This window comes from Micromys minutus (assembly GCF_963924665.1).
Source record: "Micromys minutus genome assembly, chromosome: 4".
Classification (NCBI taxonomy): Eukaryota; Metazoa; Chordata; class Mammalia; order Rodentia; family Muridae; genus Micromys; species Micromys minutus.
The window spans coordinates 2,900,464-2,922,761 of record NC_137973.1 but is presented as its reverse complement, the minus strand read 5'-3'; the positions used below and the strand labels follow the sequence as shown (position 1 = coordinate 2,922,761).

Sequence of the window (22,298 nt, the reverse complement as noted above, 5' to 3'; positions counted from 1 at the left end):
GAAAATTTCCTCTGTGCCTATGTGTTCTAAGCTCGACCCCACTTTCTCTTTTAAAAGTATCTGTGTACTTGGTTTTATGTGGAGGTCTTTGATCCACATGGACTTGAGCTTTATAGAAAGATATAAGAAAGGATCAATTTGCATTCTTTTGCATGCTGACTGCCAGTTGAACCAACACCATTTGTTGAAGAAGCTGTTCTTTTTCCATTAAATATTTCTAGCACCTTTATCAAAGATCAAGTGACCATAAGTGTATGGGTTCATTTCTGGGTCTTCAATAAGGTTCCCTTAATCTACCTGCCTATATCTGTTCCAATGATGTGTGGTTTTATCAGGATTGCTTTCTAATATAGCTTGAGATTGGAGATGGTGATTCCCCCAGAAATTTTTATATTGTCTAGAATAGTTTTGCTCTTCTAGATTTTTTTGTTATTCCAAATGAATTTGCAAATTGCTCTTTCCAACTTTATGAAGAATTGGGTTGAAAATTTTTGGGGGATTTCATTGAATCTGTAGATTGCTTTTGGCAAGATGGCCATTTTTACAATATTGTTCCTTCCAATCCATGAGCATTGGAGATCTTTCCATCTTTTGAGATTCTCTTTAATTTCCTTCTTTAGAGTCTTGAAGGTCTTGTCCTAGAGATTTTTCACTTTCTTTGTTAAGGTCACGCCAAGGTATTTGTAGCCTTTGTGACTATTTTAAAGGGTTTTGATACTCTAATATCTTTCTCATGCTGTTGAAGGCACGTTATTTGTTTGAGTTAATTTTATATCCAGCCACTTTTCTGATGTTGTTTATCAGCTATAAAATTTCTATGATGGAATATTTGGGGTCACATTCATATACTATCATATCATCTCCAAATAGTGATATTTTGACTTCTTAATTTCTAATATCTACCCTTTTTACTACTTTCAGTTGTCCAATTGCTTTGGCCAGGACTTCCAGTACTATATTGAATAGGTGGGGGAGAGTGGGCAGGCTCGTCTATTCTCTGATTTTAATGGATTTACTTCAAGATTCTCTCCATTTAGTTTGATGTTGGCTACTGGTTTTATGTATATTGTTTTACTATATTTAAGTATGGGCCTTGGATTACTGATCTTTTCAAGATTTTTATTATGAAGAGATGTTGAATTATGTAAAATGCTTTCTCAGCATCTAGGGAGATGATTATGTTTTTTTCCTCCTCTGTGTTAGTTTATATGAAGGATTATGTTGTTGGATTTTCATATATTGAACCATGACTGTGTTCCTGAGATAAAGAGTACTAGACCATGGTGGAAAATTGTTGTGATCTGTTCTTGGATTCAGTTTGAAAGAATTTTATTGAGTATTTTTGCATTGATATTCATGAGAGAAATTGTTTTAAAGTTCACTTTCTTTGTAAGGTCTTTGTGTGGTTTAATTATGAGCGTAATTGTGGCTTGGATATACAAGGTCTGTAGTGTTACTTCTGTTTCTATTTTGTGGAATAGTTTGGACAGTATTGGTATAAGGTCTACACTAAAAGTCTGATAGAATTCTGCAGTGAACCATCTTGTCCTGGGCTTTTTTGGTTGTAAGATTTTAATGACTGTTTCTATTTTTTTAGATGTTATGAGATGGTTTAGATGGTTTATTTGATCCTGATTTAACTTTGCTATCTGCTATCTGTCTAGAAAATTTTCTATTTCCTCCACATTTTCCAACTTTGTTGGGTATAGGTTTTTGTAGTAGGATCTCATGATTTCTTGAATTTCCTCAGTTTCTGTTGTTATGTCTTTCCTTTCCTTTCTAATTTTGTTAATTAAGATACTCTCTGTGTCCCCTCTAGTTACTCTGGCTAAAGGTTTACTGATCTTGATGATTTTCTTAAAGATCCAGCTCTTGGTTTTGTTGAATCTTTGTTTAGTTCTTTTTGTCTCTATTTGATTGATTGATTTCTGCTCTGAGTTTGATTATTTCCTGCCATCTACTCCTCTTCAGTTATCTGCTTCTTTTTGTTCTAGAGCTTTCAGCTGTGCTGTCAAGTTGCTAGTGCATGCTCTCTCCAGTTTCTTTTCGGAGGCACTCAGATCTGTGAGTTTTCCTCTTAGTGCTGCCTTCATTGCATCCCATAAATTTTGGTATGTTGTGCTTTCATTTTCATTAAATTCTAAAAAACATTTAATTTCTTTCTTTATTTCTTTCTTGACCATGTTATCTTTCAGTAGAGCATTGTTAAGCTTCCATGTGTATGTGGTTTTTTGTTGTTTTTGTTGTTTTTAAAGACCAGCCTTAGTCTATGGTTATCTAATATTATGCATGGAAATATTTTGATCTTCTTGTATCTGTTGAGAAATGTTTTGTGACCGACTATATGATCAATTTTGGAAAAGGTAACATGACAGATTGAGAAGACAGTATATTTTTCTGTTTTAGGATGAAATGTCCTGTAAATGTCTGTCAATTCCAATTGGTTCATAACCTCTGCTTGTTTCACTGTGTCTCTGTTAATTTTCTGCTTTCATGATCTGAGAGTGGGGTGTTAAAGTTTCCACTATTATTGTGTGAGGTGCAATATAACCTTTGAACTTTAATAGGTTTTCTTTTATCAATGTGGGTGCCCTTGTGTTTGGAGGATAGATGTTCAAGATTGAGAGTTCATCTTGCTAGATTTTTCCTGTGATGAGTAAAAGTGTCTTTACTTATCTTTTTTGATAACTTTTTTTGAAAATCTATTTTATTTGATATTAGAATAGCTATCCCAGCTTGCTTATGGTATAATTTGCTTGGAATATTTTTTTCAGCCTTTTTACCTGAGATGGTGTTTTTCTTTGTCTCTGAGATTAGTTTCCTTACACAGCAAAATGCTGGATCTTGTTTATATATTCAGACTGGTAGTCTTTGTGTTTTTATTGAGGAATTTAGTCCATTGATGTTAACGAGTATTAAAAAATAGTGATTGTTGCTTCCTGTTATTTTTGTTGTAGACTTATATTTGTGTGCTTTTCTTCTTTTGGCTTTCTTGCATGATTATTTTGATTATTCTTGGGTGTAATTTCTTTTCTTATACTAGAGTTTTTCATCTATTATCTTTTGTAGGGTTGGATTTGTGGACAGATATTATGTAAATTGGCTTTTGCCCTGGAATATCTTGGTTTCTCCATCTATGGTAATTGAGAATTTTGCTGGTTATAGTAACCTATGCTGGCATTTGTACTCTCTTAGGGTCGGTATGACATCAGTCGAAGAATTTGTAGCTTTCGTAGTCTCTGTTGAGATGTTGGCTGTAATATTGATTTTTCTCCATTTATATGTTACTTGTTCTATTCCCCTTACTGCTTTTAGTATTCTTTCTTTGTTTTGAACATTCAGTGTTTTGATTATTATGTGTAGAACAGAGTTTATTTTCTGGTCCAATGTATTTTGGAGTTCTGTAGGCTTCTTGTAACTTCATCGGCATCTTATTCTTAAGGTAGGGAACTTTTCTTCAAGGATTTTGATGAAGATATTTATTGTGCTTCTTAGTTGGGAGTCTTCGCCCTCTTCTATACCTATTATCCTTAGCTTTGGTCTTCTCATTGTGTTCTGGATATCCTGAATGTTTTGGGTTAGGAGCTTTTTTATTTTTGCATTTTCTGTGACTGCTGTGTCAATGTTTTCTACGTTGTCTTCTGCCCCTGAGATCCTCCTTTCCATCTCTTGTAGTCTGTTGGTGATGCTTACATCTATGACTCCTGATTTTTTTCTTAGGTTTTCTATCTCTAGGGTTGTCTCTCTATTTGTATTTTCAATTCCTTCACTGGTTTGGTTGTTTTTCTGTAGTTCTTTGATTGTTTTTTGTGTTTTCTCTTTAAGGGCTTCTAACTTTTGTGTGTTCTCCTGTAATTGCTCAAGGAAGTTATTCATGTGCTTCTCAAAGATCTCCATAATCATCATGAAGTATGATTTTAAGTCTAAGTCTTGTTTATCTGGTGTGTTTGCCAATCCAGTACTTGCTGCGGTGGGTGAGCTAGGCTCTGATGTTCCCAGACTGTTTTGGTTTACTTGCTTAAGTTTTTCAGTTTTCCCCTTGCCATCTTGGTATCTGTGATTATAGGTGATCTTGTTGTCTCTGACTGGAGCCTGTCTCTCCTGTGAGTCTCAGGGCCCATGGGCTCAAGAAGGAGATTGCTTCTGGGTAAATATTGTGTAAATTGCTTCTGATCTTTGCATGCAGGCAGTGAGTTCTGATGGAAGTGACTGTTTTCTATCTCAAGTAGGAGAGCTCTTGAGATGCTGTTCTGGAAGATCAACTCTCTGCAGGCAGGTATTGAGACTTTATGGCAGTCACCCAGCCCTCCTGCTAGGCTGGAAAGGTCCCAGTCCCTGAGTGTACCACGCTATCTGTCTTCCAATAGCTCCAGACATTCTCTCCAATGACAGTTTGTAGGGCTTGTGAAAATTCACATTGTTAATTGTAAATACCTAAATTACTTATAGGCATGTATGTTACAAGACTTTTTAAAGAAAAGATATAAAATTAAATAGTACAGCTAGCTACCGAGCATAGCTAGAAGACAGTTAAATACTTGCTTTGCATTTTTTGTTAAATAATGTATAGAATTCAGGTGAAACAAAAAAAAGAGAGAGAGAAGAGAAGACTTCGGTGTTGTTTCATGTAGAAGGCCTTGAAATGATGTGTTGATGAGCTACAGGAGCAATATGTCCTATTGTAGCAAAGGCTAAATTAAAATATAAGGCTGATACTTATATTTTTACATGAGAACCACTAGAAGACAAGTTCAGTTAAACATATCTTAACAGTATGTTGTATTTTATAGTTGAATACAAAAATTTTAATGGTGGCTTTAATAATTTCTGCAACAAGTATTTTATGTATTAAAATTATTTTTATTATTATAATTAATATTTAGAAGGAAAGAGTCCAAGAATTAGAGAATTATTGTTTCCAGGGATATTCAATGAAATGAGAAAGTTTGTTCTGAGGGATTGTTAGGTGTATTTGGTTAAGAAAATTGTCAACAGAAGTACAAGTTTAAAAAGAAATAACAAAATTTTACAAATGTAGTAGGAAAACACAGATATATAAAGCAAGAAAATTCAAACCAGTTACTAATAAAGAGAAAAATCTGACACCTTAAGAAAACTGAGGTATCTGTTGTACCTTCAACAAATGCTTTAATCACTCACTAAATTGAAAATTTTTCCCTGAAAAACTTACCCCCACACTTTTAGGGGCCACTAGCTAAAAAAAAAAATTCTTTTTCCAGGTTTAATTTTCGTGGTTTCCGCTGGATGAAAACTATGATCCACACCATCAAGGAGATTAATGAGAGAAAGGATATTCTGCCTGAACACACTCTGGGATATCAGATATTTGACAACTGTTTCTCCACCTCCAAAGCAATAGAGTCATCTTTGGTGTTTCTAACAGGGCAGGATGAATATAAGCCTCAATGGAGAAACAGCACTGGAAAACTTATATTTGGAATTATTGGAACAGGAGGAACAACTATGACAATTGCTGTATCAAGAATTCTAGGGGCTTATCACATACCTCAGGTATCTTGGAATAGTGTGCTATGTGCTTAGAAAGAAATACAAACACTTGCCAGGAGTTGTGTCCCTTTCCTTTAATTCCAGAACTTGGGAGGTAATGGCAAGTAAATCTCTGTGCATTCAAAGACAACCTGCTCAACAAAGTGAGTGCAAAGACAGTCAAAGATTTTTCACAAAAAAATTCTGTCTCAAAAAAAAAAAAAAAAAAAAACAGAAAGAAAAAAAAGAGATAGAGAAATACAAAGAGCATATAGAAATTAACCCAAATATTTATTAGGTCCAGAGATGCTGCACTAAGTTACTGAGAGAAGATAAAATGAGTTCAGAATCTCTCAGTTGCTCTGCTCAACTATGCCCTGGCAAATGTGAATCACTGCCTATTTGGTGGGCACATCAGTTTGATCAAACTGCTGGAGCCTCCTTCTGCACTGAATAACATGTTTGTTCAGTGGGCTCAGAGCACAGTGTGGAGTAGAGTAGATGTTATCCATAAATACTTGGTAATTGTCTAGGGGCTGGAATAAGAAACTGTTTTTTTTTTTTTTTAACCACTTTATTTTAAAAAACAAAGATAAATGTACAACTTTGAAGCATTTTTGCAAAGAAGTATACGAATACATTTTGTCAGGGCTTGTTTTTTTTTTTTTAAAGGTTTGATAGTGTACATTAAGATCTTATTCATTACAATGAGCATAAAGTACATGTAAAACGGGATGTAACCTGGAATTAGTAAAAGTTTTCTTGGTGTGTAAGGATTAAGCATAATGGTTTTTTTCTTTTCTTTTTTTTTCTTTTCTTGAACTTCATATAGTCTGTGAGTTGTTTCTGGGGGGTTCAGAGCTTTCTGGAGTTAGTATCCAATTATCAGTGACTACATATTATGTCTATTCTCTTTGAGTCTCTATTGATGCTTGAGACTCAGAAGCAAAAGCATCACACTGACATGCTAAAATGAGACTGGGATTTCACATAAAATGAGATAGATTATTTTAAAACCAGAAACATGGACATGTGTAAGTATAAAAATAAGTAATTACAATGCATTATTAAGAAAATAAAAATTTCTAGAATTATTCTGAATACTGTGTCAGTAAAGTGTCAGGATATATTGATAAAATGATGAACAAAATTATTGATCATCCTACTGAAGGAATGACAGTTTCTTAATCCCCTTTCTTCCATCCACCCTGTACTTCGTGCTCTTATATTTTCTCCCTTCTTTCCTCTTTAGTTTTATTTCTTTCATCATTCTTCCAATTCTCCCTTCCTAGTTTCCTACGTTTCTTAACTTTCTTTCTTTTTTTTTTTTTTTTTTTTTTTAAATTTTTTTTGAAAAAGTCCAGAAAAAGTCCAGGGATGGATTAGTTGTAGACAGATGCTGCATTAATTACCCACGATGTCAATAAAATACAGTATTTATTTTAAAGATCTTGAAATGTGAATGGGAAGAATAGGAAAGGAAAATACTGTGGGAAAGAATAAAAGGAACGGTTGGTGACTTGGCATATATCTTGGGAGTGGGCTTAGTATAACTTATTCAAACTGGAGTTGTGATGAATTCTGTCTCCTCTAAACTCTCAGGAACTTAAATGGAGACTAGAAACATTTAGATATACCCCTTAATAATGCCTTTTACTAACTCAGCAAAAAAGAATAAAATAAAACGTCAGTTTAAAATTTTAGTGTTAAGAGACGAACAAGTATAGGTTATCAGGATATTAATTTTCTTGTGAAAAACACAAAGATTGAGGCAATCCGAGTAACAAGTACATATGTTCTACATGCTGTTTTCCCTGAAAGCTAAGAGAAATGGAGGACTACTACCCAAGTGAGAGGGCATGCTTTCATTTATCTGACAATGTACATTAAAAAGATAGTTTCTTGTAACTTTGTAGTACAAGAGTGTTTAGTCTTCTGAGTGGAAGAGCACATTTATTCATGTCACTCAAGAAAAATGTTAGGACATACATATGCAGGAGGCCAGAAAGCAGGAATCTAAAACACAGAAAAAAAATAGAACATAATTAAAAAATCAGAGGTAAGACAAGGAGAACCTACAGAAGACAAAGTTATGAGACTGTGCAGACTGAGACTTGCACTCAGTCCATCATCTCTGCACATGAGACAGTAATGGCAATCAAGAGACTGGATGTACTGACTCAGGGGAGTCACTAATGTCCAGGAAGATGGAGGAAAGTGCAAGAGAACTTCCTGACACTGCAGAGGTCCCACCCATGAACATTAGAGATACTAATGTCTTTATATTAACAATTGGAAGCCATGAAATCTTTTTGTTGATAGGGCAACAAAAGTGTGGTCAGAATTGTCTCCACCCACACCCAGTAAGTGCAGAAAATAAAAAGTAAAAGGTAAAAATGTATTTCCTATAGAAAAAATGTGAGGGCAAAGGAATCAGTGTTCAGCTCCCTCTGGAATACCCTGAAGCTATCATCTTCATTTATTTTTTGCTCTTGCTATCCAATAACCATGAATATTTTCAATTTTAGGTGGATTATGCCTCTTCATCCTCAATACTTCGTAAAAGTAATCAATTTCTAAATGTTCTTCGCACAATACCCAGTGATAACTTTCAGACTGATGGCATGGTAAATCTGATTAGACACTTTGGTTGGGTGTGGGTAGGTATTATAGCAACTGATGATGATTATGGTAAAAATGGAATAAAATTAATTAGGGAAAAAATGGAGAGGGCCAACCTCTGTGTTGCTTTCTCTGAAACCATTCCAAAACTTTACTCCAATGAGAAAATGCAACAAGCTGTTGAGGCAGTAAAGAGTTCCACTGCCAAAGTCGTTGTGCTTTATACTTCTGACATTGACCTGAGCCCCTTTGTGCTGGAAGTGATTCATCATAACATAACGGACAGGACATGGATAGCCAGCGAAGCCTGGATTACCTCAGCTCTCATTGCAAAGCCTGAGTATTTTCCCTATTTTGGTGGAACCATTGGATTTGCAATACCCAGAAGTGTCATACCAGGATTAAAAGAATTTCTTTATGATGTACACCCTAGCAAGGATCCAAATGATGTCTTGACCATTGAATTCTGGCAAACCGCTTTTAACTGTACCTGGCCCAACAGCAGTGTGCCTTACAATGTGGACCACAGAGTGAATATGACTGGGAAAGAAGACAGATTGTATGCCATGTCTGATCAGCTCTGCACTGGAGAGGAGAAGCTGGAAGATCTAAAAAATACCTATCTGGATACTTCTCAGCTAAGAATCACAAACAATGTCAAACAAGCTGTGTATCTCTTGGCTTATGCCATAGATCAGTATAAAAGAGAAGAAGCTAATAAGGAAAATCCAGTATATCCAAATATACCTGGCTTTGAGTTCTATGGGGTACGTTGTTTAACCCTGTTCTGAGCATGTAGTAAATCAAGTTTTTACTCCCATGTCATATCACTGAAATCAATTCTTTGTTCCATATGATTTTATTACATAATATTTTGTCAGGAAGACCTGATTGTTCCTTTTAAATCTTCATTTCTTACAAATGACTAGGTTTCTTGTCAATGATAACAAACATGTATCATCAAAAGTTTAATAATGCATTTTACAAATATGCCTGTATTCTTTACAGAAATGAAATATAAATGTCTCTAAGAGTAAAAAATGAGGTAGTGACTCCAATTATTTCTTTTAATCAATTCCCAATATACATTATGCAACCTGTAATCCAATATCATTGCTTGGATTCCAAAATGTCAGCTTCATGTCAGCCAGACATTCATATCTTTCCAGATTATGATGAGTCCTGGATCTACAATTGTTCTTACAATCCTTACAAATTTTGTTCTTAACAATTTGTCTTATCTATTTAAAGGAAAGACTAAAATCTAAGGTCCTATTACAATATAGTGAGTGCCACACAAAAAGGAGGATGTTAGGGGATAAAAACTATAGCTGGAGTCTGGGATATTAGCATTTACTGTGCCTGTCCATCATCTTCTGTCACACAACACATGTTGATAAGATATGAACATTCTTGCCAGGACTGTGCTCATGTATATAATTCCTGCTTGTCTGTGTGCATCCCTCCCATTTACATAGATGGGGAACTTGGGTATCCCTGCTTTGATCTTGTCAACACCAAAGGAGGTCCACTTAATATCACTAATGTCTTCCTTCTTCTTTGCCTGATCATTTTCCCTTTACTCTTATATTACACTCTGTCAATTTACAAGAGACCACGGAGGCTGGGACAATTGCACTTCCACTTAACTTTCATTTTCAGGTGTTCACACTGCATTCAGTGCTGGTGCTCTTAGACCCCAGGTAACATCCTTCATTCTGTGACTCTACAAAGCTGGTAAATGTATCGATATGAGTGTTTTAAAAGAGACCAAAAGCAATACCTATTATTTACTTAAGTTTAAAGATTATCCTACCAATAGACAAGACTAGAAAACATTTGGAATTCTGTTGTTTCCTTGAACATTTCTAAATCACACTGCATTTTTAACTCCTCCTTACTTTACTTCTGTTCTTTATTCTCCTACTGAGACAAGTTAACACTGTGTACCTTGTATCAGTCTCTGGGATTTGGACCATGCCCATTACCAATTTGGCATTTCTTGAGAATTATATGAGGTTAGAGAAATGTGTCCTACCAGCCAAAAAATTTCAAGCAAGTGACATAGTAGAAAGACTGATCAAGGCAAGGGTCAGACTGTGAAATTCTTTACCATTTATTTGCTTGACTATTGACAAGGAGTAGGGAGAATATTTCATGGACTCAGCAGAAGTCTTGATTTTTCATGATTTTTGACATATATTTCATGGGAATATGAACCAAATGCTCCAGTGCTAAGTTTTGTTGCTCTGTGGAGAGCTTGTGACCACTTTAGGTCCTTGTTTGAGAAATTCAGCTGCAGCAGGTAGGGAAGATGAAGATCAACAACATGCCCTGTGGGACAGATTTCCTTTATGCTAAAGAAAACATGCTCTTACTGACCTTAAGTTAAGGAGACCAGGTGTGTGTTAGACAAAGGATTTTTTTCTCACTGAGATCGAAGGAATTTGTTTAATGTTTCTGTGATCCTACGGAGTCAACATCAATCCTGTGAACTTTTGTACCCTTGGCCATAATCATCTATTTATAATGGAAGCTAGCAATTCAAAAGCATAATCCCAAGACAATTTCCAGCTAATCTTCTGTCTCCCAGCTAAAGTGGACATTTTCTGAGAGATGAAGACTTACTATTTTCCTAAGTCAGTCAGCCACTACCTCCTCTTTGCCCTTTTCAACATTCTTTCTACAATAGCAACTTTTATGTGGGAAATCATTCTCACTGGAGATGCAATACACACATCTATTCATCGCAGATTGGGAGCCCTAAACAAACCACATCCAGACACCACATAAGACTGACTCGGTCAAACTATGGATTTCACAGTGCTAACTTAATGGAATATGAGTGAGGAGTTACATACAAGATGAGAAATTATTCTTACACTACACGGGCCCATCCCATTGGGTAACAGCTCAAAATATCTGTGAACCTTGAGAATAAGATTCAAGCACTTGAAAGATATATTTACACTAGTTGGTCTAAGTAACTAACAGGCATCTAAGCTGGTTTCTGTCTCTCCCAGCTGATGGACAAGTTTCAAGTGTCTTTGCACCTTGTCGTGTCTGAGTCTCCTCTGCACTGTAACAGTCTGAGAAGGGCTCCCAGTTTTCCTTGCTTTCTCTGTCAGAGAGCTACCTAGTGACTGTGCTCAGTTACATTGACTTACTAAAGGTGTTTTTGAGATTATATATATATATATATATATATATATACACATACACATATACATATATACATATAAAACTATTTAAAGAGCTTCCCTGAAAAGATGAAATTTTGAATTTGGGAGGAAACTATAACACAATAACAACATAAAAAATAGGAATTAGTTGTGAAACTTTGTATCTTTACAATGGGAAAGTGGCGTAAATAAAATTATATTATCCTAAAACTCCTGTCTCAGGAAACTGAGATGTTATATTGCTAAATTGTAGTATAAGCTTATTTCATACTAATAAATACATGAAATTGTACTTCACATCAATGCCATATTAAGATTGTGGCAAAACTAAGAAAAAATAGGTAAAATTAAATTTTGCAAATAATTATTTAACATAGTATGTCTAAAGTACTATTTATTGTGTTCTAATAATTTAACATGGTGACATGATATTAAAATAATAAGGTGAAACTATTGATTAAATAGGTTCCATTCTTTTTAAACATTTATAACATAGTATGCATTGTATGTGCACAGCCTATCTCAATTTAGCCAATCATTCTTTCAGTTTTAATTGCCAACGCTGGCTCAAAAATATCAGAGTTGGTAAAAAAAAAAAAAAAAAAAAAAAAAAAAAAAAAAAAACAGCATTGGAAAAAAAAAAGAATACCATGAATTACATATGAGATCAATATACTTTCTGTACAAATATTTATTTTTATTCTAAATATTTAAATGCATATAAATTACTTTTTTATTTGTTAAATTCTTCTCTCACTCCTCATTATTAGATATGGAAATACTTTCACAGAATGAAATTTACTACCCATGATGGAAGGAAAATAGAGCTGGATGACGATGGAGATATGGAAAATGGATACTATGACATCCTCAACTGGCACATGGGTAACACTGGAGAAATCACCTTTGTGAAGGTTGGAGAATACAAATTCACAGTGTCAAAATATGAACTTGTTTTTCCAAAGAACTCATCATTGTTTTGGAACACTGAAACTTCAAGGGTTAGTTTGACTGACATTATTATTTAAATACAGAGATAAAAGTTTATTTTTTCAGGCATTAAATAAATGCAAACACCTAAAGCTTAACCATATTTCAAATAATTTTTCTTAATCTAGCATATGGGTTTTAAATTTTTTGTTTGTCTATTCAGAATATAAAGTGTCCATGTTAAACGAAAATGCATGAAAACTTTAAATTAATTAATGAGTATATTGAATATTTGAGAATGTTTCATTCGATCAAACATAGTAATTTTATTATCTTTAAAAAGGGGTTGACATTTTTCTAATTTTTACATTTATATTTAAATAGTAATTTATTAACCTATCATGTTTACTTTTTGGTGATTTTTTTATTTGCTTTCCAACAGCAGTGTCCCTCAATTTATTCCGTGCCCTGACTCCACCCTCTTTCTTCTCCACCCACATCTACTGCTGTAGTGGTAAACACTGGAAAAGCTTCAAAAGTTCCAAGCACCAGGCCATGATACTCCTTGCTGCTCTCTGTCCCAGGAAGCAGAAGCCAGCTTAAGATGCTCTGCCCCTGAACCCTGCTCACATTCCCAGTATTCACACCCTGTGGCAATTGTCACAATTCCCAGCAACCCAACAAAATCAACTCTTGCAGTTTGTAGTTCATCAATAAGATTTATATCAGTAAATTCTAAATCTGTTAAATATCCATACAATAAATCCAGAGCCAATTGATATTGATATAAACTGCCTAAGTAGATAAGAAAAATTATCCTGTAAAATACATACCTCATACATATTCATAGCTACCTGTGGTTATTTAGAGTAACATGGGTCCAGATCATCATCCTCCATCTTCTCTTCTGTTTTTCTTCTCCTACTTCCTCTGCCTTTCCAAAACTCTGTTCCTGCCTATATTTTTCACTGCCCGATCAATATTAAAAGTTCTAGCCAGAACAATTAAAGAACAAAAATAGGACCAAAGGATACAAAATGGAAAATGAATTTCAAGATTCTTTTTGGGTGTGTGTGAGCAGGGGCCAGTCTTCTTTTATTCTATCCTAGTTCTCTGAGCTATCCACATTCTGGATCTTGGCATTTGAGACAGAATCGTGTGTGTTATGAATCTCAGGATTAGGAATTGACTGGCCACTTCCACAATTTCACTTCAGCCTTTAACCCAGTGCATATTATAAATAGTCCAAGTATTAGGTTGTAATTAGAATCTAGCTTGGTGTCCTAATCCCTCTACTAGGAGTCTCTCCTGGTTAAAGGAGAATTGAGTTCAAGCTTCTAATTTCCAACTGCTGACAGTTTCAGCTAAGGTCACCCTCTTAGATTTATAGGAGTTTCTACGGCCCTGAGTTTCTTTTTTTTTTTAAACAACTTTATTTTACAAAACAAAGATGAATGTACAGATTTTAAACATTTTTTGCTTAAAATTATACATTTTTGTCAGTACTTTTTTCAGATTATAACATAATTTTTACATAAAATGATATGAATACATTTTTTAGTCAACACTTGATTTCTTTCAAGGTTTGATAGTATGCCTTGAAAACTTAATAGTTACAATGAGCATAAAGTACATGTAAAACAAAATGTAACATGGAAATACTTAAAGTTTTCTTGTTTTGTAAATATTTTTTATGTTTTGTTTTGTTTTCTTTATTTCTTGGACTTCATACAGTCTGTGAGTTGTTTCTGGGGGAGTGCAAGCTTCTGGGGTTAGCATCCCACTATCAGTGACTGCATATTATGTCTGTTCTTTTCTGACTGGGTTATCTCACTCAGGATGATATTCTCTAGATGCAGCCATTTTCTTAAGAATTTAGTTAAGTCATTGTTTCTGGTGGCTGAGTAGTATTCCATTGTGTATATGTACCACAATTTTTGTATCCATTCATCTTCTGAAGGACATCTGGGTTCCTTCCAGCTTCTGGCTATTATAAATAGAGCCGCTATGAACATTGTGGTGCATATATCTTTGTTGTGTATTAAAGTGTCTCTGGGGTATATGCCCAGAAGTGGAATTGCTTGGTCTTCAGGTAGTACTATATCCAATTTTCTGAGGTATAGCCAGACTGATTTCCAGAGTGGTTGTATTATCTTGCAACCCCACAAGAGTGGAGAAGTGTTTCTGTTTCTCCAAGCCACGCCAGCATCTGCTGTCCTCTGAGTTTTGGATCTTGGCCAATCTGACTGGTGTGAGGTGGAATCTCAGGGTTGTTTTGATTTGCATTTCCCTGATGGCTAAGGATGTCCAGCACTTCCTCAGATGTTTCTCGGCCATTCGGTGTTCCTCAACTGAAAACGTTTTGTTTAGCTCTGTACCCCATTTTTTAATAGGGTTATTTGATTCTCTGGTGTCTAGGTTTTTGAGTTCTTTCTACACCGTGGATATTAGGCCTCTATCTGATGTGGTGTTGGTAAAGATCTTTTCCCATTCTGTTGGTTGCCGTTTTGTTTTCTTGACAATGTCTTTAGCCTTACAGAAAATTTGCAATCTCATTAAGTCCCATTTGTTAATCTTTGACCTTAGAGTTTGAGCCATTGGTGTTTTGTTCAGGAAATTTTCTCCTGTACCTATGTGTTCTAAGGTTTTCCCTGCTTTCTCATCTAATAGTTTCAGTGTATCTGGTTTAATGTGGAGATCTTTGATCCACTTACACTTGAGCTTTGTACAAGGAGATAAGAACGGGTCTATTTTCATTCTTTTGCATGCTGAGTGCCAGTTGGACCAGCACAATTTGTTGAATAGGCTGTCCTTTTTCCATTGAATGTTTACTGCTCCTTTGCCAAAAATCAGATGACCATATACATGAGGGCACATTTCTGGATTTTCTATTATATTCCATTATCCACGTGAATATTTCATACCAGTACCATGCAGTTTTCAGCACAATTCCCTTGTAATATAGCTTGAGGTCAGGGATAGTGATTCCCACAGATGTTTTTTTGTTGTTGAGGATGGATTTCGCTATTCTAGGTCTTTTCTTTTTCCATATGAAATTCCTCATTGATCTTTCCAATTCCATGAAAACTGGATTGGAATTTTGATGGGGATTGCATTGAATCTGTAGATTGCTTTTGGTAGGATGGCCATTTTTGAGATGTTGATTTTTCCAATCCATGAGCATGGGAGATCTTTTCATTTTCTGAGATCCTCCTCAATTTCTTTCTTTAGAGGTTTTAAGTTCCTGTCATACAGGTCCTTCACTTGCTTAGTTAGAGTCACACCAAGGTATTTCATAGTTTTTGTGATGATTGTGAAGGGTACCTTTTCCCTAATTTCTTTCTCCATATGTTTGTTTTTTGAGTATAGGAAAGCTACTGATTTGTTTGAGTCAATTTTGTATTCAGCTACTTTGCTGAACTTGTTTATCAGCTGTAGGAGTTCTCTGGTGGAATTTTTGGGGTCACTCAAGTACACTATCATGTCATTGGCAAAAAGTGATGTTTTTATCACTTTGTTTCTGATTTGTATCCACTTGATCTCCTTTTGCTGTCTAATTGTTCCACCAAGGACTTTCAGTACTCTGTTAAATAGGAAGTGGGAGAGTGGGCAGCCTTGTCCAGTCCCTGATTTTAGTGGGATTGCTTCAAGTTTCTCGCCATTAAATTTGATGTTGGCTGTTGGTTTGCTGTTTATTGCTTTTATTATGTTTATGTATGGACCTTGGATTCCTGAACTTTCCAGGACTTTTAACATGAAGAGGTGTTGGATTTTGTCAAATACTTTCTCAGTGTCTAGTGAGATGACTATGTGATTTTGATCTTTGAGTTTGTTTATATGGTGGATTACTTTGATGGATTTCTTTATGTTACAAAATCCCTGCATCCCAGAGAAGAATCCTACTTGGTCAGGATGAATGATCGTTTTGATGTGTTCTTGGATTCGTTTTGCAAGTATTTTGTTGAGTATTTTTGCATCAAAGTTCATAAGCGAGATTGGTCTGAAGTTCTCTTTCCTTGTAGGGTCTTTGTGTGGTTTAGGTAGGAGGGTGATTGTAGCCTCAAAAATTGAGTTGGGTAATATTCCATCTGATTCTATCTTTTTGAATAGTTTGAAGAGTATTGGTGTTATATCCCCAATAAATGTCTGATAAAATTCTGCACTGAACCCGTCTGGACCTGGGCTTTTTTTGGTTGGGAGGCTTTTGATGACTTCTTCTATTTCTTTAGGTGTTATAAGGTTACTTAGATGGTTTAGTTGGTTCTGGTTTAACTTTAGGATCTTGTATCTTTCTAGGAATTCGTCCATTTTCTCCAGATTTTCCAATTTTGTGGAGTATAAGTTTTCGTAGTAGGATCTGATGATTTCTTGAATTTCCTCAATTTCAGTTGTTATGTCGCCACTTTCCTTTCTGATTTTGTTAATTTGTATACTCTCTCTTTGCCCTCTAGTTAGTCTGGCTAGGGGTTTATCAATCTTGTTGATTTTCTCAAAGAACCAACTCTTGGTTTTGTTGATTTTTTCAATGGTTCTTTTTGTTTCTATTTGGTCTATTTCTGCCCTAATTTTGATTATTTCTTGCCGTCTATTCTTTTTTGGTATATCTGCTTCCTTTTGTTTTAGGGCTTATAGCTGTGCTGTCGGGTTGCTGATGTAAGCTCTCTCCTGTTTCTTTTTGGAAGCACTTAGGGCTATGAGTTTTCCTCTCAATTCTGCTTTCATTGCATCACATGGGTTTGGGTATGTTGTGTTTTTGTTTTCATTAAATTCTAGAAAATCCTTAACTTTTTTCTTTATTACTTCTTTGACACTGCTATCATTTAACAGAGCGTTGTTTAGGTTCCATGTGTATGTGGGATTTTTGTTGTCTTGTTGTTGTTAAAGACCAGCAGTAGACTATGGTGATCTGAGAGGATGCATGGGAGTATTTCAATCTTCTTATATCGATGGAGGCTCGTTCTGTGTCCAATTATGTGGGCAATTTTCGAGAAGGTGCCATGGGGTGGTGAGAAGAAGGTGAATTCTTTTACTTTAGGATAATATGTTCTGTATATATCTATTAATTCTAGTTGGTTCAAAGTCTCTACTAGTTTTGCAGTGTCTTTGTTCAGTTTCTGTTTCCCTGATCTGTCCATTGGTGAGAGTGGGGTATTAAAGTCTCCCACTATTATTGTGTGGGGCTAAATGTATTTTTTAAGCTTTAGTAGGGTTTCTTTCATGAATGTGGGTGATTTTTTATTTGGAGCATATATGTTAAGGATTGAGAGTTCCTCCTGACAGATTTCCCCATTAATGAGCAAAAAGTGTCCTTTCTTATCTTTTTTGATAACTTTTGGTTAGAAATTTACTTTATTCGATATTAGAATAGCCACTCCAGCTTGCTTCTTGGAGCTGTTTTCTTGGAAGTTTTTTTCCCACCCTTTTACTCTGAGATAGTGTCTGTCTCTGTCTCTGAGATGAGTTTCCTGTATGCAACAAAAGGCTCGATTTTGTTTTTGTATCCAGTCTGATAGTCTATGTCTCTTTATTGGGGGGTTGAGTCCATTTATGTTAATAGATATCAAGGAATAGTTGTTTCTGTTTCCTGCCATCATTCCTTTTTTGGGTTGAGTTGTGTCTTTGTTTTTTTCTTCTTTTAGTTTCTTGTTTAGGAGTTTTCTTGTTTTTACTATGCTGTATTTTCTCTCATTGTATTGGGTTTTCCACCTATAATACGTTGTAGTGCTGGGTTTGTGTTCAGATATTGTGTAAATTTAGATTTGTCTTGAAATATCTTTATCTCTCCATGATGGTGATTGATAGTTTTGCTGGGTATAGCAGCTTGAGCTGGCACTTGTGCGCTCTTAGGGTGTGCATGATGTCTTTCCAGGCTCTTCTAGCTTTCATAGTCTCTGTTGAGAAATCGGGTGTGAGTCTGATTGGCCTGCCTTTATATGTTACCTGACCTTTTTCCCTTACTGCTTTTAGTATTCTTTCTTTGCTTTGGGCACTTGATGTTTTTACTATTATGTGTCAGGAGGTATTTCTTTTCTGGTCCAACCTATTAGGAGTTCTGAATGCTTCTTTTATGCTCATGGTCATCTCATTCTTGAGGGTAAGGAAGTTTTCTTCTACGATTTTGTTGAAGATATTTACTGTGCCTCTTAGTTGATACTCTTCTCCCTCTTCTATTCCTATTATCCTTAGGTTCGCTCTTCTCATTGTGTCTTGGATTTCCTGGACATTTTGGGTTAGGAGCTTTTTGTTTTTTGCATCTTCTCTGGCTGTTTTGTCTATGTTTGCAATGTTGTCTTCTGCCCCCGAGATTTTCTCTTCGATATCTCGTAATCTATTGGAAATGCTTGCTTCTGTGACTCCTGATTTATTTTTTTTTTGGTGTTCTGCCTCTAAGGCTATCTCTTTTAGCATTTTCTTTATTGTGTCAATTTCCATTATAATTTCCTTCTTCCATTCCTTTATTTCTTGGTTTTGTTTTCCTCTTGTTCTTTGAGTTCCTTGAGTGTTTTCCTTGTTTCTTTTTTAAAAGCTTCTGAATCTTTTTGCTTTTCATCCCTTTCTTGTTTAAGTATCTCTATCAGCATCTTAAGGTATGATTTCAGGACTGTGTCTTCTGTTTCTGGAGTGTTTGTAATTCCGATGTTTGCTGTTATGGGAGAGCTGGGTTCTGGTGTTGCTAGATTTTCTTGATTTCCTTGGGATATACTCTTTCGCTTTCCTCTTGCCATTTTGTTGTCAGTGATATTTTCTTGCCTTTCCTTTGTATCTGGTCTGTGTCCCTGGATCTCCACTGGTTCAGGTATCAGATTGGCTGAGCCCTGTTTATGCCTCAGAATCGTTGGGTGGGAATAGAAGTGCCAACGTTCTGTTCCTGGTTGCTGGCTCAGGCAGGGCAGGGCAGGTCAAGGCAGGAAGTGCACTTTCCGTGTGCACTCCGCAGAGATCTCTCTGCTCCCCTGCAGCTAGGTCTCCCACTCACCTGTTGTTCAGCCTTTATGAGCTGCCGTTCTGGGTGGCAGATGGTTCGGGCTCAGCTCTGCGTCCTGAAGTCACCGCCGGGTGGAAACAGAAGTTCTAAATTTCTGTTCCTGGTCGCTGGATCAGGCAAGGCTCGACGGGGCAAAGCAGGGGGTGCACTTTCCGTGTGCACTCTGCAGTGATCTCTCTGCTCCCCGGCAGCCCAGGTCACCCACCCACCATTTGCTCAGCCTCTACGAGCCGCCTGCCCTGAGTTTCTAACTTTTTCTCACAGTAGCTCAGAATTCCATTGTGTCTGTATTCACTTTCTCTATTCTTAACTGACCTAAACCCTTCTCACGTCCACCTTCTGTGTCTTGTCTAGCTTCCAGATTCAGTCTGCACAAAAGTGTGTCCTCCCGGGACCCGGAGGAAAAATCGGCCAGGACAACCCTTATGCTGCTTTGATTGCATCTCTTGTGAGGATGGATATGTGTCAGAGAAACCAGGTAGAAATGGATACCTTTTCATGATGCAATAATGATGCAATTAGGTTAAACAATTCCTGACAAAGGCATCCTTGAAATCATTTTTTTTCTAAAAGATATAAGGAAGACATGGCAAAATATTTAACATCTATCAAATTATTAAATGTCCTATTCAGTGTGCATGAAGAATAATATTGTTTTCACTACTACATTTGGGAAAGGCCTACAAATATGTGAATAAAGAAACACCAAAAAATACATAAAATGTAAAATATAAATAAAATAATAAAATTTTCTAAGTACTTATTGTTGAACTAGTCAGAACACTAACTGGATTTGGAGAAAAGCTTTCAAGTTTGTCTTAAGGTTCAAATCATTGAAGGCACATGCATTGCCCAGTGGTTGAGTCTTGAACTGCTGTGACAACCAGCTTAGATGCTGCTAAGTGGAGGTAATGTAGACATGTTTGGTTTCTAGAAATATGTTTAAGGAGGTCTACTTATATTTCTAATTATTTTTGTTGAATAAACTAAAATTAATTTGTCTTTTGTCAAAGAGACCACAAGTGTAGTCATGTAAACTTAATAAATGGTCTGTGGTGGACAGATGCCACCTGTAACCTGTACAACTGGCTTGCTTAAGGTCCCACAGTCTACACGAAGACTTTATCCAATCTGTCCAGACCCAGAATCAGAGTAGTTGAAAGAAAAGAACAGTTTTACCTAAATCTATAAATTAACATGGAGTCAAATCTTTATATCATCTTCAAAAATCTCAGCTCTACTTGCTCTTTCTCATTCACCAAAGCTTAGTCTTGGAGCCTCCCTCCGAACTTAGCCGTTTCAACCTCAGGGACCAGAACTTGTGGTTTGGCTCATCTACCCATCATGATCCTCATCACTCAATCAATAAGAATATATATAATTAGGTACTTCTGAGCAGACAAATACATGATTCTCCATCATGACAGGATATTACAGGAGTGGCTGAAAACGTTAGTTTTTAACCAGCAGATCACCAGTCATCTTCAATGTTTCACATCACAAGCTGTGACTTTCTCATCCTGGGTTCTTGTCCATTTGATAAAGACACAGACCTCTTCATCCAATAGATAGATGAGAAAGAAAACATCTCATTCATAAACAAAAAACCATCAAAAACAACTTGAGATGGGAAGTCATAATTTACTGATACTAAAAACCACTTTGAATCTGTCAGAGCATCTGAATTAAGGCCAATTTTAAGGCAACAAAATTGAGATATTATTTAGATTTTATAATGGATTTTAAATAAACCCTGCTAAGGTCTTTATTCCAGAATGCTCACAATTAAGTGTGACGTATTATTTAAAGTCAATAGTCAGTCATCTTCTTTTATTTGTTCTCAATAGGCCAACAGATATGTAATCCTTGTGGTGAAGATGACTGGTCCAATGCAGAGAAGAACAAGTGTGTGCCAAAGCTTGTGGAATTCCTTTCTTATGAGGAGGCTCTGGGGTTCACCCTCGTCATCCTTTCCATATTTGGGGCACTTGTGATCCTGGCAGTAACTGTTGTGTATGTGATCCACAGGCACACTCCACTGGTGAAAGCCAATGACCGGGAGCTGAGCTTCCTCATTCAGATGTCTCTGGTTATCACAGTGCTGTCCTCCATGCTGTTCATAGGAAAACCACACAACTGGTCCTGCATGGCCCGCCAGGTCACTCTGGCACTGGGATTTTGCCTTTGTCTGTCTTCCATTCTTGGAAAGACTATCTCACTCTTTTTTGCCTACAGGATTTCCATATCTAAAACCCGGCTTATATCCATGCACCCCATTTGTCGTAAACTCATTGTGCTGATCTGTGTTGTAGGGGAGACTGGTGTATGCGCAGCTTACTTGGTGTTGGAGCCTCCAAGAATGTTCAAGAATATTGAACCTCAGAATGTAAAGATCATCTTTGAATGCAATGAAGGTTCTATAGAGTTTCTGTGCTCCATATTCGGGGTTGATGTTCTTCTGGCTCTGCTGTGTTTCCTTACAACCTTTGCGGCTCGCCAGCTGCCAGATAACTATTATGAAGGGAAATGCATCACTTTTGGGATGCTGGTCTTTTTCATTGTCTGGATCTCTTTTGTCCCTGCTTACTTGAGCACCAAAGGCAAATTCAAAGTGGCTGTGGAGATATTTGCCATTTTGGCATCCAGTTATGGCTTGTTAGGTTGTTTATTTCTTCCCAAGTGCTTCATTATCTTGCTGAGGCCAAAGAGGAACACTGATGAAACTGTTGGTGGAAGAGTCCCCACTGTTGACAGGAGCATCCAGCTGACCTCTGCTTCTGTTGGCAGTGAGCTTAACAACACCACGGTGTCCACTGTTCTGGATGAGTAGAGCTGTGAGCTCCAGGAGACATGGAAAGCTCTATAAGACATAGTTCAATGTTCTTCTTAGTTGTTTTGGAGGGGACAATCAGGGATATTTGTCATAAAATTTTGCAAAGAAAATAAAATTTGATCACACTGTGAAATGTTATAAAGTGTTTTTAATATCCTAGTCTTCTACATAGATGTCATATAGATATAGATGCTTTATACATTATATATATGTATATATATAGATATATATATATAGA

At 36.2% G+C, this 22,298-nt stretch overlaps 1 protein-coding gene across 1 annotated transcript in view; it reads left to right on the top strand.

Moving 5' to 3' along the window:
- LOC308420282 (vomeronasal type-2 receptor 1-like) overlaps nt 1-22,057 on the top strand; it is a gene marked incomplete at both ends in the record, with an annotated part of 28,209 nt that extends 6,152 nt beyond the window's left edge. The window contains 5 exons of the mRNA XM_080916240.1: nt 5,241-5,532; nt 8,037-8,897; nt 12,083-12,313; nt 19,582-19,705; nt 21,075-22,057. Of these exons, the coding sequence (XP_080772366.1) occupies nt 5,241-5,532; nt 8,037-8,897; nt 12,083-12,313; nt 19,582-19,705; nt 21,075-22,057 (2,491 nt within the window). The remainder of the gene's footprint in view (nt 1-5,240; nt 5,533-8,036; nt 8,898-12,082; nt 12,314-19,581; nt 19,706-21,074) is intronic.
- Between the last annotated feature and the right edge of the window lie 241 nt (nt 22,058-22,298).